This window comes from Equus caballus, chromosome 28 (genome assembly GCF_041296265.1).
Source record: "Equus caballus isolate H_3958 breed thoroughbred chromosome 28, TB-T2T, whole genome shotgun sequence".
In the NCBI taxonomy this organism is placed as follows: Eukaryota; Metazoa; Chordata; class Mammalia; order Perissodactyla; family Equidae; genus Equus; species Equus caballus.
Window position 1 is genome coordinate 29,493,709 of NC_091711.1, and position 19,745 is coordinate 29,513,453.

Here is a 19,745-nt window from a genome sequence, read left to right on the forward strand (position 1 = left end):
GCCATACCCCCAGAGTTTCTGGTTCAGTAGCCTGGGATGAGTCCTGAGAATTTCCATTCCTAACAAGTTCTCCGATGATTCTGAGAGTCTAGGGAGTACACTTTGAGAACTACTGACTCATACTGTGTCAAATCTCAAATATAACTTCATTTAAGAAGACGTCACTGGTTCCTGAAGTCTAGTGCTTTTCCTGTGTGCTTCACATAAATTTATAATTTCCTCATCATAGCACTTATGATGCACATTACAATGTTATGTGATTATCTATTTCTCCTAGTAAACTATATACTTAGTGGAAATGTAGACCACACACATTTTTTCATCACTATATCCATGATGCCTAGCAAAGTACCTTGAAAATGTAGACATTTAAGAATTCTTTTGAGGGGGCTGGCCCCGTGGCTGAGTGGTTAAGTTCGCGTGCTCCGCTACAGGCAGCCCAGTGTTTCGTCGGTTCGAATCCTGGGCGCGGACATGGCACTGCTCGTCAGACCACGCTGAGGCAGCGTCCCACATGCCACAACCCGAAGAATACACAACTATGTACCGGGGGGCTTTGGGGAGAAAAAGGAAAAAATAAAATCTTTAAAAAAAAAAAAAAAAAAAGAATTCTTTTGAGGACAAAAGGCAGAGGAAGGGAGGAACACAGCATGTAACAGAATTTGTGAGAATGCAGGGAAAGATTAGTTTCTGCCTTGAGGAGGATCAAGGAAGATTTCAAAGAGGAAACATCCTGAGCTATACCAATGTTGAGTGTTCAACTTTTTCTTTTTCTCCAAGAATTTAACAAATGTCTAACAGGCCTGCAGAGAGTGTGTGTGTGTGTGTGTTGAATTGAATAGTGTCATTATTGAAATTTTGTCCCCTTATACTAAAAGTGATCTCTAATGTAGAATTTTTAATCTCAATCCAAAATAGAAATATCATTATAAATAATATATAATGTAATAACTTCTTTGATTAATAAAATCCAATTCTATAATTAACCCAATCCAAAGTGGTATATGAATGCATTACTAGGAAGGCTGAGGATCAATGTGATCTGAATTTACATTCCAAAAGGCATGACTTAAATGCACATGAATTATAATTTTACTGGCATGATGTGTATAGACATTCATAAAAATAGAAATAAAAATTATAATTTATAAATATACAGCACTGTTCAGAAGGAGAAAGAAACAGAAAACTTATTTAGCTCCTTAACAGAAAAACATTTCAATGTGGGGCATAAGTAATTTATTTTTGCCATTCCCTGGAAAATATCCTTTGAAATAACCTAATTCTTCTCATTCTTTCTGTGTTTTTCAACCAATTGTCTGATTACTAATTTGATTTCCTTCAAGTTTTCACAAAATTTTGGACTTAAAATTAGAAAAACCCTTCCTAGAATAACACAATTTAAAATTCTTAAATACTAAACAATATTTAAAAATACAAGGATGAAAAGCAGTAGAATCCCTATTCTGTAATATTCTGTAATATTAATTCTGTAATATTCTGTAAATTAAAAAAATATTAAAAATGGAATAGGGTTATTAGGAATGTTAAATAAATAAATCTTTAAAGATTTAAAGATTTAAAAAGTCTTATTATTAACTTAAAAAGTAATGACAAGTGTTATCATTACTACTAAAAAAACAATTAGAAAACCTATTTTAAAAACAGACGGGATTAGTGCCCTTATAAAAGGAGGAAGAGACACCAGAGAGCTCACTCTCTCTCTCATTCTGTTTGTTCACAGAAGAAAGGCCATGTGAGGACACAGCGAGGAGGCGGCAATGTACAAGCCAGGAAGAGAGTTCTCACAAAGAACAGAATCAGCCAGGACCTTGATCTCAGACTTTCTAGCCTCTAGAACTGTGAGAAAATAAATGTCTGTCGTTTAAGCCACCTAGTCTATGATATTTTGTTATGGCATCCCGAGCAGACTAATACAGAGGCAAAGGAAGAAACAGGGGAACCAGTTAGGAGGCAGGAGATGATCAGGACTTGGGCTATGGTGGTAATAGCGAAGGGAATGAAAATATGAAAATGGATATAGTTTGAGCACAAAGCCAATAGGATTTGCTAAGGAACTAAGTGTAAAATGTGAAAGAAATCCTGAAGTTTTGGGGCCACACAACTAGAAGCATAGTGATGCCTTTTGCTGAAGTGGGAAAGATTGGAAGATGGGCAAATTTGGGGACAAGGGGTTATAGAAGCTAAATGTTCAGTTTTAGAAATGTTGAGTTTGAACACCCATTAGTCATCAAATAGAAATGTTAGTACGCAATTACACACCTAATTTAGAGTTCAGAGTGAGGTCCAGGATGAATAAATAAACTTGTATTTGTCAGGTAAAGACGTCATTTGAAGCCAAGAGACCCGATAAGGTCAACTAGGAAGTAAACACAGATAGAGAAGAAAAGAGATCTGAGTACTAAGCCCTAGGACACTCTGATGTTTAGAGATCAGGAAGATGAGAGCAGGTAACCATGGAATAGGGACATGATAGATTACACTATTGGCCCCTCTGTCATATGACTACAGTTCTTTCCACCTATAGGAGTGGAGAATATCTCCCTACCCTTTTGGGGCTTGGCTTTGAGACTTCTTTTAGGCAAAGGATGGTAAGTGACATGATGCAAACGAGGCCCAAATTGTGCTTGCTTGGTTGGACTTGCTCTCTTATGCTTAGGCCATGCACTGGCTAGTCCTAGGAGGAAGACAACAGACACATGGAGCAGAGTTGCCCAGGCTAACTTAAAGTATGAAACAGAACTTCCCCAGCTGACCTGCAAACATGTGAATGAGAAAAAAAATGTTATTGCTTACTATTGTACGTCACTGAGGTTTCTGTGTTTGTTATGTAGCAGTATTGTGGCAATAGCTATTACAGTGGGTTACAGAGGAATGAAAATAAAGCCTGGCTCAGGAGAGAGGGGTATGACTTTACAAAGGAGGACAGAAAACAGAAAGGCTTAACTTGTGAGCAACCCCTAGGGATAACAGCTTTGTGAGGCCTGGCAAATTTATCTAGCTGCCAGGCTGAATGGCAGGCATTCAAGGTCTTAGGCTCCACCTGAAGTAAGACTGAGAAGGAACAGCCAGTGAAGGAAATGAGAATCAAGAGACTGTGGTGTCTCAGATGTCAAAAGAAAAAAAGCATTTCAAAGAGGAGGGAGATATCAACTTTGCTAATAATAAATCAAGTAAGATTAGGACTAAGAATTGGCTGTTGGATCTAACAATATGGCTGTCATTAGTCACCTTCACCAAAAGGGGGAAAAAAAAAGACTTTTAATAGAGCTGAGGGAGCCAGAGGGGCTTCAAGAGAGAATGGAGGGGAAAAAGTTGATACAAAACAACTCTTTCTAAATATGCTGCATGAAAAAGGTCAGAGAAAGGGGGTAACAAGTAGAGGAAAATGTGGGTTCAAGAAAATGGCGTTTTTTTGTTAAGATGGGAAATATTACAACATCTTTGTGTTCTTATGGGAATGATACAGTTGAGAGGGGGAAACGTGGCATTAAAGGGAGAGGTATTTTTCCAGAGCATTATATCCCAAGTAGACAAGAGGGAGTAGGATCCAGTGCACGAGTAGAAGAGCCTGCGTTAGAAATAAACCTAAAAAGTTCATTTAAAGCACCAGGAAGGAAAGCAGATACATGTGCATTGGCAAATGTGGTGGTAGAAATATGTGATTGCTTCTGTTTTCTTGTGAAGTAAAAGCAAAGCCATGATCACAGAAAGATAACAGGGAGGGAAACGCTGAAGTTTTGGAAAGAGGAGAAATTTTAAAATAATCATCTAGGGAAGTAGGAGAGTAAATGGATTATCAAAATGTAATCTGTCCATTTAGGCACATATTTCTCCTGCCACTATAAGCACTCTGAGAGCAAAAACTGTACCTTAACTCAGTTTTGCATCTTTAACAGCTTCAAGCTGGTAACTTGTACTCTTTATTATTAATTTTCTGTAATTTCACTTTCATTTCCTTTAACAATCAAATAAAATCCAACTGGCTTAATGTTATGCTAGTACCTTAACTGTTGAAGTATTAATAACAGAAACCTATAAGAAACACACACAGTTAAATCACCAGCATAATATGACACCATCACTACCTAGTTACCCAGAACCAAGTGAAATCCAAAGAAATAACTGTTAATTTCAAGAGAATCTGGCCAATTAAACCCTACTTTCTTAATATCTTAATATCACTGATTCTCTTTATTAAGAAATCTTTTAGCACTAACGGGTTTATAAGTAAATATAATACAAGATGCACCCAAACAGGAATTAAATTATTTTGCTCACTAGTTCAGATATGTTATAATTCAAAATTGCTCAGAGAGAAATGAAGCAGAAAACAAAATTTCTACAGAAAACAGTAACATAAATGCTACGTTTAAGAATATTTGCAATTACAAGGAAAAGACAAGATCCTCCAAAGCCATCTCTAAATTTTAAAGCATTATTCATAATAACTTGAACGTAATTAAAATCTAAAAGTGTATTACTGTCATTTACCAAATGGGATTACTTTTAATACTGCTAATTCCCAACTGGTTAACTAGAGCAATTTAATGAATATTAAAGCCACTCAAACAGTTTTAGGTTACTGTCTAGTATTATTCACTCTCAGCCAGTAAATCAACAAATATCTACTTCAAATTTGATATTAAAAAATTTTTCAGTGAATCTGATGGGAAAACTTGGTGACAGTTAATTTCAATAACATAATAAAATTAAATATTCACCAAAAAAGGTAATGAGACTAAAAAAACTTTTTTCTATGAACAAAGCAATAATAACAAAAGCAAAACATCAACTAAGGCTAACTGTATCCAGTGGAAGATTCCACTCATTAAGATATATTTTAGAAATATTTTGTCAGCTCTACTTCCTGGAAACTTTCAAGATGAAATCATGGAGTGAGCATCAATGAAAGAGGTATAGCAACACAAGACACTGCCCATGCTGCTCAGGCACCAGCCCTGATGCTTCTGATTAAGTGTTCACAGTAGTCTGAGCATATTGCCTCCGTTTCATTTGATATACGAGCAACAAACACAAATGCTGTCACGGGCCAAGTAGAAAAGCAAAAGGAATGAATCTGGCAATGATATAAGATGGTAGAGAGAGGTTGGGACCTTGGAAGGTACATATACCCCATCCAAAAGCATTCAAATTCAATATTTTAAAGCACTCTTTTAACCAAATAATGCACATCTGCAAGCTAAATTGTATCTAAAATTCAAAGTCCTATTAGACTTTCAAGGTTCTCTTCAAATGTAACTCTATCAATGTCTCCTCAAGTCTTCCCTCCTAAAACATATTTTTTTCCTCACCTGTATCTCCATAGCCCTTTGTCCTAGTATTTATTTTAACATGCTGTGTATAGGAGTTATTCATGCAAGTTTTTATCTCCTCCACTAAATTTTGGGCAGAGATCTTTTTGTCTTTAATTCTCCAAAAGCATAAAATACAGTGCTTTGTAGAAAAAAGAAGTACCATATGCATATATAAAATTTAATCCAAACACTTTTTCTTCTGGTCATGTCATGTAGTACAAAACGTAAAAAGATCTTGGCCACAGACATGAAGTGAGTTATTGATCTCAAACAGTCATAGTGAAAAATCCTTGGTTATAAAGCAGTCTGTGCAATCAAGTTTAGAAATATTCCAGAAGTGTTATGAAAGCAGTAAATCAAGATTAGAGAAATAAAACATTTCTACAATAAGCAACTAGTTTATCATTAAACATACTTTAAGAAAGTAACTTTGTGAGTCATCTCCAATAGTAAACATGTATCCATATCATTTCAATAGCCCTTTGAGAGGAAAGTTGTTTTTTTTTAATATGAGGACTAGAAAAAACTCTTGTGCTTATTTTCAAGACTGCCACAGTAGGAAAAGTAAGAAATTAAGGAAAAATATTACAAATGTCTAAACAACTAAATAATAGAGGCAAAGCTCTAATGAAAATTCTGATTCAGGGTGTGAGCCTCAAACCTAGGATTGGAAGGCCTAAGTTTTAAAACTTCAGTAAAAAACCCCCTAGAGACACTGGATTCAACCTCTCAACAGTTCCTTAGGAAAAGAAACCCCACAGTTGAACACTAATTCTACCTGGAATGTGTGGACTCTTTGAAAAACTGGCTGCATTTATTCCCTCTGGTATTCATACCCTTTTTATAATTCACACCCTCTTCTAATTGAGAGGTAGAGTCTGTTTTCCCACCCCTTGAATTTGAGCTGCCTTTGAGACGGGTTGACCAATCAAATATGGCAGAAGAGACAGTATGCTTGTTCTAAGCCTAGGCTTCTAGAGGCCTTGTATAATCCTGTTCTCTCTCTCTCTCTCAGAACCATACCACTGCCATGTGAACAAGCTAAATGTGGCCTGCTGGGTCATGAAAGACACAGGGCAGTCTCACCCGTTACCCCAGGCAACATCCAGTCAATCCCTGAAGCAAAGCCACTTTACTGACTTACAAGTGAACTCAGCCAAAGACAGAAGAACTACCCAGCTAAGCTCAGACTAAATCGCCAACCCCAGAATTATGGGCTAAATAAATAGTTACGGTGTTAAGTCATTAAGCTTCAGAATAGTTTGTTATGCTTACTAATATACAGAGAAGGTCACAGTATGACGGGAACCAAAAGAGTCTCTGGAAGATAAGAATGCTGCCACCAACTTGGAAGACAAAAAAACAGTGATAAAAGGAGAAAACGTTAAAAATTTTTTAAAAAGCTAACCTTGGAGTTGGGGCTAACTTGAGACAGATAATAAAAGCAGGTTGCCCTTTCCTTGTGGAGAAAGGAAATCTATCTGAAAGCTATCTGTCCTTCAAAGCTCAACTCAAATCACACCTCTCCAGTAAAATTTTTTCTGATTGCCCTTTGGGATAGTGATCTTTCCTTCGTTAGTCATGTATAGACAGTACATTACTGTGGAAAGAGGCTGGACTTTAATCAGTAGGTCTAAATTCACATTCTGGGTTTATCAGCTATGTATTCTTAGACGAGTTTCTTCAGTCTTCGAATCTGATTCCTCATCTCTTAACTGGAATTTAATAAACTCTCAATCCTATAGGACAGCTGTGAGAACTGGATTCTAAATGTGTCAACAAATTAAACACAAAGCACATACTCAAAAATGTTAAAGTGAACTTTGTTTCATTCATTCATTCATTCAGCTTTGACTGGATTCGTAGGTTATGTCAGGCTACGTGCTAGATACTGGGAGAAAGGAAACAATTACTAATGATACCACATACAACTGCCAAGCAGTAATAATTTTTCAGGTGTATAGCCCTCAGATTAGAATGAGGTTAGAGATTATGACTTATGTGTCTTCATATGGCCCAAGAGTGTGTGGCACAGTGTCATGAATTTAGTAGTTACAAAAATACTTGTGGACAATTTGATTGATTAAAAAAATGGTAAGATTTCTACATGTAACTTTTAACATCTGTATGTTAAAAGCAAGAGCATCATCACTTTTAAAGCATAGCTAAAAGAAGACTCACTTGACAGCTCACATCCATTCCCGCTTCCAACAGCACCTGAACAACTGCTTTGTGACCATTACGTGCAGCGAGGTGCAGCGGTGTGTGCTTTCGAGTGTTGCAGCTCATCAAGTTAGGGTGTGCACTGATGATCATTTTGACCACTCTAAGACGTCCATAGAGTGCCGCCAAGTCCAAAGGTGTTTCTAGCTTGCTGTTCCTAATGGTAGGATCAGTGAGCTCTTCTAGAAGAACAGCAACTACTTCCGAGTGTCCATACTGAGCTGCACAGTGTAGAGCAGTTTCATTTTCATTGTTCTGTTAAAACAAAGATATAAAATGTAAGTTTTCAGAAATTCAATTAGTTATCAAAATCTAAACAATTTAAAACCTGAGATGCTTTGAAAATGTAAGTTTAAGATTTATCTATTTTAATAAGTACGCCTAATAGAATTTTATATTTGATAAAGTATCTATCATTTATTGCATCAAAAATATCACATTTTATCATTCAAAACGAAAAATCAAACCTTTCCCTGCATTATATATTCCAATTTCCAAGAATGATAAATGATTTAGCCATGTCAGTCGGTGGCCCTCCTGGGCCCAGATGGTCAGTGTTATCTGCACTGTGCATCATGCCTCCATGATATTTGTTAATGAAAGAGATTAATAACAATTATAACACACTGTTAACAGACTGGCTTTCCAAGAAACAGCTAAGATGGTAAATTCTTGATAATGAAAGATTTACAGAAAGTTTTCCCACATTAAGCCTCATTTTATCATCTACAAAAGTACAAATCATTGCTTCTTTTGCAAAGAGAATGAAGACATACTGGCCTTAAGATTAAATAGTATCTTTTTGAAATACAATTGTAGACTGAGAGGCAGATCTTTCCCAGACAATTTACAAGGAGTATCAAAGTGTTACATGTGCGGCTTATAAGTGTTTCAGTTGAAAATCAATGAGCTTGTCCCAGAAATTTAGCAGGATAAAAAAACGTTAAAATGGAGAAAATCGAACCGAGTTCCAAGGCAGATAGACATTTAAGACCATGTGGGCAGATGGTGCAGGCAGAATGTGGAAGGGTCAATCAGGAGAAATGTGAACAAGAAATTTTAGTAACAAAAATCCAATGATCCTAAATGTGGGTTCTAGAGAGAAGGGAGGCTGCCATCATCACCACAGCTAACACTGTACCGGGCACAGTGGCATTTCATATATGTTTACTCACTGAATGCTCACTCTGAGATAGATACTATTATTATCCTTATTCCCATTTTACAGATGAGGAAACTGAAGCACTGAGTAGTTGTATAACTGGCCTTCAATTATACAGCCATTTAGTTTTGGGGCCACAATTTGAACCTAGGAAACCCAGACCCAACGTTGGTGCTCCTAATACCATCTTCCACAATAACAACTATAACTACCACCATCTGCTGAGTGTCTAAAAATTTTACATACATTGTCTCATTTAACTCTTACAAATGATCCTACAAGATTGGTATTATCATCCCCAATCATGGATGAAGAAACTAAAATACAAAAAAGTTAAATTACATGCCCAGGCAGAATCAGGATCTTTTGGAATCAGTATCTGTCAGAATCCAAAACCCTTCATGCTCTTTCCTCAATACCACACGGCCTGCCATGTGTTGCTATATTGTCAAAGAAGAAGAAAAGGAAATTAGTGATCTGAAAGCAGAATTTCTATAGATCTTGCCCAAACGAACACCAACCAAGTGGGAATAGGAAGTAGCTGCTTAGATAGCTGTTCTGACCAGAACAAAAGGAAACGGAGGGTTCAAACCCAAAGAAATCTTAATGTTTCATAAAGTAACTCTGCCTTGCTCTGGCCGAAGAATGCAAATAAGTCAGTTGAGAGGAGAGAGTTCAGGAGAGAGGGAGGATTTGAAAACTTGAAAAAAGGAGTGGCAAGAAAATAATTTAAAAAAAAATTTTTTTAATGAGCATTAGGAAAAGGCTGCTTAAGACTTTATCTTTCAAATTAGTATCAGAAGAGGCTATTGAAGGCCACACCCAGAGGGAAAACCTACTCCTTGGAGACAGTCAATGAAAAATTAAGATCTGATAGATGGGAAATCCAGCTGGAGGTATTGTTTCTTCCATCATTACTGTCCTTGGTTGGAATGTGTTACTATCTACTTTCTCATAGTGACTGACTACATACAGGTTCACACTCCCTTATTCTCTTATCTGGCTAAGTTTTAAAAGCCTGATAAGAAAATCAATCTTATTACTCTATACCATGAAAATATGATATAGAAATACGCCTCCTGACTAAATCAAATTTCCATTTGGTTGGAAATAGATTCAATCTCACTTTTCAAAATATAGCACCTTTTGAGAAAAAGAAAAGCCAATTATGAAATAATGATTCCTCAAAGACCTCTCTATTTTTTTCAGAGCCCTTAGCCTAGGAAATTATAAGTGCAAAATTGAAGCTATCTATCAACTCCAATTAGCACTGTTTAGATCTCAAGAAAAATTATTTCAATCATTTGAGACTTACTCAGGAAAAAATGTTCATAGAGTTTATCTGTGATCATCACATACTTGGATTGTTACATCAGTGAAAACCACAACTGTGGTACCTTTATCAAAGGCATGATTGTATACGTGTCCATACTCACTAGTGATCTAAAAAAATCTAATTTGAAATAGACTGCGATGAAGCACTGATTCATAATTGCTAGTATGTCTACATCGAACGTTCCTCAAGTTTCAAATTTCTTCTTTTTTACAAAATAAGTGTTCTCTGAAAAATCAGGACACTTCCAGACAATGAGTGGCAGAACGACACTATTTGACAAAAGCTATTTACAAAAGATCTTGCTTCAAAATAAGACTAATGGAAACTATCTAACACTAGTTGGGTTTGAGTTTTAGAGAATGGCAAGGGAATATACTTATGATATAAGGCTCCTCTGGTTTTTGCCCTAATATCAAAATAAAGGAAAAAAAGAGAAAGAGGAGAAGAAAAGATGAATACACAGAAAACTGTAAATTGAAAATATACATCACATCAGAAGAAAGAAAATAATAAATCAGTTGACAAAAGATAGGAAGAATGTAGCAACTATAAAAACCATAATAGGGCAGGGGGTCTACTCTGTTTTCAAAATTACATCACCCTAAATTGACCATTGATTCTAGGACAGTACAGAATGGTGAACAGGACGTAGGTTGAAGTGCTAACATGCACTTATTAGCGACAGTAAACCACTGGATCTCTCTGAACCTATCTTATCTGTAAAATTAGAATATTGCCTTCCCTATAAACCTTAAAGTGTAGTTTACAAATCAAAAGAGAGAAGATATAGGAAAATGCTTTGTAAACTTTAAATGTTAAAATGTTAAGATAGAATTATTTTTAAAGAAAGTTGTATTAGAAACCAAAGGTAACTTTCAGAAATCAGAATGAAGCCCTGACAATTACGCATAATTTTAACATTCCACATAGTGGCTATGATGTTAACTATATCAGTTAAGAGCTTAGGCTTTGGATCAGAAAAACCGGGGTTCAAATCCAGGCTGCATTTCTTAGTAGTTGTGATATCATGGGCAAGTTACCTAATCTCTCAGCTTCCACAAATATAAAGCAGGAACAATAATTAATACCTACCTCATCAGGCTGCTTAGTAAGATAATAGAGATGAAGTACTTTGCACAACGTGAGGCATACAGTAAACACTCCAAACACTCCATAAGTGATAGAAGTTATGAAGACAATACCAATGATCTATTGTGCAGGGCTCTGGATTAGAGAGACCTGAGTTCAGGTCTCTGTTTTAGTCACCTAGTAATGTGTGGCCTTAGACACGTTATTTAACATTGCTGAACCTGATTTCTCATTTATAAAATGGGAGTGATAATAATCACTTCAGAAGATTGTGAGAATTGATTAAATAACATATTGCAGGTGAAAGAGCTTAGCACAGTACCTGGCTATCTCATGTCTCAATAAATGTCAGTTACAATTTTCATTCCTTTCCTCTACTGTGTAAATACATAAAGGTTTATAATTAACTAATACATTTCTGTCCCATTCAGGGAGGGAAAAAGAATTAAAACTAAAACCGAAAGTTACTCACAAAAATAAAATTCCCACATCAGAAACTTTTAAGAGAAATGACATTGAATAAGAGAACTACCTCAGCACTAAAGGAGTATATACATAAAAACAAAGAAGCAAACAAATACTGAAAGTGTAGTATCAAAAATCTCAAGAAATTTTCAATTTGTTGCTAATAGAAACCATAACACAATGCAACAGAAATGAAAAAAGAATTTTGCATTCCAATCTCCTTAAAAAGACATTTTTTATATTTTAATTGATCTGTTCAATAGCACAGAAAACAAATGTTTGTTTTAAAAACATACCATTACAGTTATATGCCATTAAAATCTTCCACTTAAAATATAAATGAATACTAGGTGTTTTTTCTTATTTTCATGGCATTTACAAAATACTTTGTTTGTAAAACTAACATCCTCTTGTTTAACCTTGGATTCTTTTTCCATCGTACTATTTCAGGTTCTCTTTGGGGCATTCAGGCAGTTTTAAGCATAACCACCAGATGGCTCATCCCACAAATCATCTCTAACTTTTGGATTTCTGAGGAACAGAACAGCATTCTCATAGTTTCCTTTTAGCATGATATGGTGATAAAGATAGCCAAATCTGTCTTTTTTTAAAGACTGAATTTATGAGTGTATTCTCATTAAAAATATTCTGTATTTTGTAACCTGTAAACATAAAAATTTTTATTGGGATAAATATTAATAAGATACTTTTCCAATTAATAAAACATTTGTCACGATCACTTCTTTCTACAACTGCCTTTTGTTGGAAAAAAATGTATGTACTTTTTCTTCCTTTTACTGTTTACAGCTAGTGCTAGTGTTACTTTTTATTCTTTAGTCTGAATTTCAGTCAAAGGCCTGCAAAGTCTGTAACCATTTGAACAATACGCTAACTGTACTTTATTAGATGTGCTTGCCCTAGAGTAACCTACTTGCATTGATATTGGACAACTGCCAACCTGCAGCTTAATGCCATGGCTGTAATTCAGTTGTTAGATTGCATGCTGGTTTTCAAATATAGTTTTACAAATTGAGAACAGTAGGGGGCATGCAGAGCTCAAGATGTTTGTTATCATACTATATTAGGGGACAATATTTTACTTTCTGGAATGTCTGGTCTTACTTACTTGGAATACTAAGAATGGCATTCCTTCTTTAATATGTCCATTATGTGTAATATGCATATTATGTACTTGCAAATATTTTGACTTTATCTGTCAGCATTATACTGCTGCTGTGTTTTACTCAACTTACTCTGGGCATATGTACATATATATACATACAGGAAATTTTTATTTTAATATATGCCTAGCAATTGTATACACTGTATTTTGTATTTTGATCACAAATTGTACTTACTGTGAAAGTGCTATGTAAATGGTAAAGCATCATGTAAATGATAGCTATCATCATTGTTTTAGCATTTAAAATTTTATTTAAAAAAAACTCTAATTCGCATTACAAATGTGAATTCTGTTATATGTTTAAATATTCAACAACTATAAAAGGGATGATTATATAAGGCAGGCAAAAATATTGCAAGTACTTCCTTTATGTGGGATTCTCTTGATAACAAATATCTTTACAAATGCCCAACTTAGTGCCTATGCACCATATACAAATGCCAAAGAATCTTTCAAATTTCTCCTTTAGGAAATTCAGCAGTGAAAAGGTCTTTGCCAGGGTAAAAACAGAAATAATCCATTTTTCAATGTGGCTTTGCCCTCACAAAACTCTAGAAAAATTATAGCATGAGCACACATTTGACAAGTGCACCTGTTCATTGACTCTGGAATGTGATGGTCCATGATGAATAAGAATCTTCACAATTTCCACATCTCCTTTCCAGGCAGCCAGGTGAATAGGAAAATAACCTTTGTTGTCTGCTACATTTGTTGATGCCTCATATTGAAGTAGTTTGAGAACTATATCCCTAAGCAAGAAAGAAAAAAAAAAGAACACAACAGAAAAGAAAATATGCTGAACAACACAGATTTTATTAAACAAATGATTATAAACGTATACTAGATGCTGGATGACAATTTAGAGCAATCATTCTAGGTACCAAGACATAAAATTGGGTTTAAGAGTCTGACTACTCCATATTTGGCTATTTTACTTACCTGGAAAACCACTATCACCACACACACACACACACACACACACACACACACACACACACAGAGAATTCACTAACCAATGAAACTACTTAATAGAATTCATTTAGGCAAAATATATCTAATTTCATTAACTGAATGAATTAAGTAAAATAATTTTTTAAAATACCTCTTCCCATTTTTTTAAAAAAGGAGTTCTTTCCAGATAGCTCAAATCTTAGATTTACCATAAAAGAAAAGTTGAGCTACGAGCAACCTCCTTGTTTACAAAAAAAAAAAAGTCATCATACTACCAAGAGACATTTAGGGAGTTTATATCATTCCTAGAGAATTGGAAAAAGGAATTGAAGATGCATATAAGAGAGAAAGCAGACAGCACAGTAGGAAAGGGACTCTGACAAGCTAGCTGCAGTATGAGCCAAAGGTTGAAAAAAAGTTTAATAACTTTTCAGCCACGGCACACAACATACTTTGAATGTGTGCTGTTCATACTTCTGCACTCCTTCAACTTTCTCCTCCAAGCCTAAGAAACGGCTGTGAAGGGAAATTCCAAAGAAGGAATTCCACTTAAGAGACAAGTTCCACCACTGATAGAATTTCAACACATACTCAATAATATATCCTATCTAAAGGATTCTGTATTTAATCCCCATCAGGTTTTCAAAGTAAAAAATTTTGAACTGCAATATTCATCCTTAGGCGGAATCAATTAATAACTATTAGTATGCATTATGTTGAACTTTGTGTCAATCAATCAAACAGTAATTCTAAACAAAAACTGTACATTTAATACATTTAAGAAGCAAATTCTATTAATTCACTAAATGAAATACTAAACAGACAGATATACAAATACATACATACATACATAATTACAATATATTCTAAAATTTTTTCTCATCTATAACAAATCACAATGGTGAGAATGAATGTAACAGAAAGGGCTAAATTTAAATATTTCATGAAGCCAGGCTCTAAATGCAAGTAACGAATGAGAAAAGTTGGAGGAAGTTTGAATAGAAGTGAGGTCAGGATCTGATAGCCCACAAGAAAAACAGACATGATACAACACAAAATTACAGTAACTGGTAAAATGCATTGCCCAGAATGTAGCCTCAACTTGCAATGTTGGACTTATGGATAAATGCATGAAGTCATAATGAAAGGACCAAGTATATGTTGTAGAAATATTTAGAAAGTTCCAAGGAGACCTAAATTTTCTAATGATAAGATTTCAGAGAAAATAAGAATAAATGTCATTTTAACATTCTTTTTTTAAAAAAACAACATTATTTTATAAGATCTGAATTTAGAAGATTTGGATTTGAGTCCCGGCTATGTAAACTACCTAATGATGTGACCCTAGAGAAATTATTTAGTCTTACATTTTTCTTTTTGTTTTCTGTAGGGGATATTGTAATAATAATAATGCCTATTGGACAAGACCGGTCAAAGCTTTAAATGAGATCACAGAAGAGAAGCCACTTGATAAATAGTGAAACATTAGATAATATTAGATCTTGCCCCCAGGCAAAATAAAATCTTTTAAAAGTAAAAATGCTTCCAGCAAATCACCTTTGAATAAAAGAATCAGAAAATCAGAAGGAAACTTGAATGTTGTCAGTTCACACACTTCTCACCTCTCTGATACTACAAGAGTTGTTATATATGTTTATCTCCATTCTGAAATAAATAACTACACTGAGGTATAAAGGATTCAATACCTATGAATAACAAAAGCAACTAAGAACCAGAAGATCTAGTTCGAAGTCCCAACTCTTTATACTTACTAACTTGGTTATCTTGAGCAATTCATACGTTTGTCTCTCTTTCAGATATTGTTAAAATAGAATTCAGAGGGGCCGGCCCCGTGGCTGAGTGGTTAAGTTCTCAAGCTCCGCAGTGGTCGCCCAGGGTTTTGCTGCTTCGGATCCCGGGCGCGGACATGGCGCCACTTGTCAGTCCATGTTCAGGCAGTGTCCCACATGCCACAACTAGAAGGACCTACAACTAAGATATACAACTATGTACCAGGGGGGATTTGGGAAGATAAAGCAGAAAAAAAAAAAAAAAGATTGGCAACAGTTGTTAGCTCAGGTGCCAATCTTAAAAAAAAAGAAAAAAAGAATTTAGAGACTACGTCTTGTTGCCAATCTCAAAGGGTTCTGGGGTGAATCAAACAAGAAATGGACATGATTGTAAAATTGTATACAATCAAAAACTATTCTCGGGGTGGCCCCGATGCCAAGTGGTTGAGTTCACGTGCTCTGCTTTGGCAGCCCAGGGTTTAGAGGTTCGAATCCTGGGTGCCGACATGGCACCGCTCATGAGACCATGCTGAGGCAGCTTCCCACATGCCACAACTAGAAGGAACCACAACTAAAAAATACACAACTATGTACCAGGGGCTTTGGGAGAAAAAGAAAAAAAATAAAATCTTTAAAAAAAAAAAACTATTCTCAAAGCAATCTGCTGCAATGTTGAGCAATCTCAGTGATTTTTTTCTTTTTTAGATTTTTTTTCTCCTTTTTCTCCCCAAAGCCCCCCAGTACATAGTTGTATATTCTTTGCTGTGGGTCCCTCCAGTTGTGGCATGTGGGACACTGCCCCAGCGTGGCTCGAGGAGCAGTGCCATGTCCACGCCCAGGATTTGAACCAACGAAACACTGGGCTGCCTGCAGCAGAGCGAATGAACCACTCGGCCACGGGGCCAGCCCCCTCAGTGATTTTTTTTAACTGAAATATTTCAGCATTTAAATAAAAGGTAAAATAATACCAAAAGAAGCACAATAAATTTAAATATCTGGTTCTAACAAGTAGAACTTATCAAAAACTAGCCTTCTCCAAATTCATATATCAGGGAAAGACAATTATGCAAAGGGTTTTAATTTCATTTCTCAATGCCTAAGCAAATAAAAAAATATGCTGAAACTCCTAAAAGCATTTCCTTTCAAAGGATAAAGAGGAAAGTTTGATGGCATTATCAATCCTATTTTCTTTCACTCTCACTCAAACCATTCAGAATTTTATTTGTTCTTGGTTCAATTTCTGTTGACATTTTCTAATAATGTATGTGATATGCACTCATTCTTTATTTATCAGGAAGATTTATGATATAGTGGAAAAACTAACTTACTGATCATTTGTATTGTGTAGTGTTACCAGCATCTAATATCTAAATCAGAAAAGACTAATCCGTATGTTTATGAAATTCTTTTTGACAAACACTAAAATCTTAACTAAATACCATTAATTTTATTTCTTTTTAAAAAATTATTTTATTAAATTTATTTTTTAATTTAAATTTCTTTTTAAATTTTTATTTAAGTTGAGCCTTTCATGTTACTCAGAGTGTGAAAATTAATAAACAGAAACCTCATTTAAAATGGAGTCTGGAGGACAGAAGAGAGAACTCTCATGCATGTGCCATGCAACATACACTACAGACCCCAAAAGGAAGAGACGCTATCTTGCATCTCCAACAGGAAGCGATACTACTTTACTACCCTAGGAGAAGGAAGGAAGACATCCCTCCTTGCCCTGCAACAGCTCAGCCAATGAAAGACTGCCATAACTCAGCCAATGAAAAGCCACTATACTTCAAATTCACAGTCTGTTCCTTTATAACAGCTCCTCTCAACTTAATAAAAGAACCCTCCCTCTCCTTTGTTTCTTGGGACTTGCCTGTGGTTTGCCGAAGACCACACATCCTGAATTGCAATTCTTTGCTGATCCCAAATAAACAGATTTCTCTAGTAAAATAACTGGCTGTTTGTTTGTTTTAGGTCAACAATAGATACCAGCTAATGCACTAGCTGTGCTCAGATTTCTAATGTGAAAATGAAGGTGGGAAAAATATGCCACCCCAAAATATGCCTCTTTGGCATAGGATTATTTTGAGCTGGTTATTTTGAGAAACTGCAGACACAGGAGAAGCTCTGAAAACTGAGTAGAAGTTAGTCTTTTGTAAGGGATATTTACATTTATAAGGGAAGTCTCTCATTTTTAAGGGAGTCTCCTTCTCTGTAGCAGGAAGAGGAGGATGACTAAATCTCTAGAAATTTATCAGTGGAGAAGGCAACAACCTAAATCTGCATACCAATCTTACCTTTATTTACTATGCTTTTCCTGATAGCCTCCCAAAACTGGCTGACCCACCGGCAACATTTTCTTTTGTCTTTAGCTGGAGATAGTATTTAAGGTGGTGACTTGGGCCATTTCAGGGAGTTAATCAGTTTTCCTGGGTATCTCCCACGTACACAGAAGGTATACATGTTATTAAACTTCTGTTTTTCTCCTGTTAATCTGTCTTTTTTATCACAAAGGGGTCTCAGCCAACAACCCAGAAGGGTAGAGAGAAAATTATCTTTCCTCCCCGACAAAAACATACTTGTGAAATATAAAGTGATGTCTCTGATCAAGTGAGTGCCTGTCAGTTTTACCAAATCATAAATAAATTATTAGTCAACAAATTGTCATTAATCTTTCTTATGATGTATCCACGTAGATCACAAGTAACATGTATTACACAGACCTTTTTCAACCAGACACATTAAGAACAAATCAAATTTTGAGTACTTTCTAAAATATCTAAACTAAAAGAGTAGTTAAATGAGATCCCACCAAATCCATATTATTACTTTTTATTTTTATTTAAGTTGCACCTTATATCTTCCAGACGTATCAACAAATGAACATGTTGACTGTGCTTGGTCACCTGCCATGAACTATTAAGTTATATTGATGAACAATGTCTACAGAAGAGCAAGCAGAGAAATAATTCCTATATCTTAAACATAAAGTAGCATTCTTTCTGATATACAGCATTTGATAAATAAGAAATGCTCTAAAATCCTAAAGTAAATGTGGTTGATGGGATCACAGGAAAAATAATTCCATTTCCCAGGAGCAAAACAAAATATCAAATTTAATAATAATCCAATTTAAATCATTGCAATATTTTGCAGCTTGACGCTAATATATGTAAGTGCAGGTAAATATAAGAATTCTAAAAGTACTGATTTTTGCTACTACATTTAATTTGTTTCATTTTCTGATAGATATAAATATACTTCTTGATTAATATGAAATGTCTTTTAAGAAGTTCAGTATATGTTCTGAGCAAAATTAAACTAATTGGGAAGGTTCAACATTCAAATTAGCAGCAAGTTTCCCTATAATTAAATCATAAGCAAAAACATTTATTTTGTTCCATCTTCCCTTTATATGTTGGTAGTCCTAAGAACTTTGAAATAAATGCAAATCATCTTCGTATGGATGTAGTATTAACAAACTAAGGATATTCTAAAATTCACTAAGGTCCTTTTGATTTCAGACTTTCTTGAAGATTTTACTCCTGGTTAATTGGAATAAAGTTGCAAATGTGCTCGACATGATGAAAAGACTTTAGGACAATACTCTCCATTTTCTGACTGTAGCTTCTTTATACACTGAATTCACTCTCATAGATTTCTAGATAGAGTGAATAAAGGCAAATTTTAACTGGTTAATATCCTTATACAAGAAAGAAACATTGAGACCAACAATATTTCTAGGATATTAAAAGAAACTTCATGGACCAGATTACACAAATTTTTAGAGGAAGAACCCTTCTTTCATTAGAAAGCCTATGAAACAGCAAATCAAAAGTACAGCAGATAGCCTTCTAGCTAGATTCTATATCCAATTTGAGATGCAATTTGGATTATAGATAATGGAGTCTACAATTCAAGCATTAACTTACTTAAGGAATGAGAAGCAAAAAGAGAAAATATTTTAACCCTAAACATACCAAAGAACATACATATTTCAGATACAACAACAATTTATTGCTGAAATTTTTCAAAATAGCGTTCAAGAATCACAATGTACCCAATGTACTTTAATGAAACTTAACCAGAAAAAAAGGGAGCAATTTGCTTAGAAGAGAAGGAGAACTGAAATGAAATATGAATATACAAGTTTAGGAAAACCTTATAGGGAATGATAAGATCATTATTTAAAAGAAAGGATATA

General features: G+C 35.0%; 1 protein-coding gene across 41 annotated transcripts in view; it reads right to left on the reverse strand.

The window, feature by feature from the left end:
- ANKS1B (ankyrin repeat and sterile alpha motif domain containing 1B) overlaps nt 1-19,745 on the reverse strand; it is a 1,028,420-nt gene that overhangs the window by 859,382 nt on the left and 149,293 nt on the right. For all 41 annotated transcript variants that reach the window (XR_011433608.1, XR_011433612.1, XR_011433607.1 and 38 more), the window contains 2 exons: nt 13,390-13,546; nt 7,521-7,817 (listed from right to left, as the gene is read on the reverse strand). Coding sequence is in view for 30 of the 41 variants with exons in the window: in XM_070254099.1 (XP_070110200.1) it covers nt 7,521-7,817; nt 13,390-13,546 (454 nt within the window). In the remaining 11 variants the exon portion in view is untranslated. The remainder of the gene's footprint in view (nt 1-7,520; nt 7,818-13,389; nt 13,547-19,745) is intronic.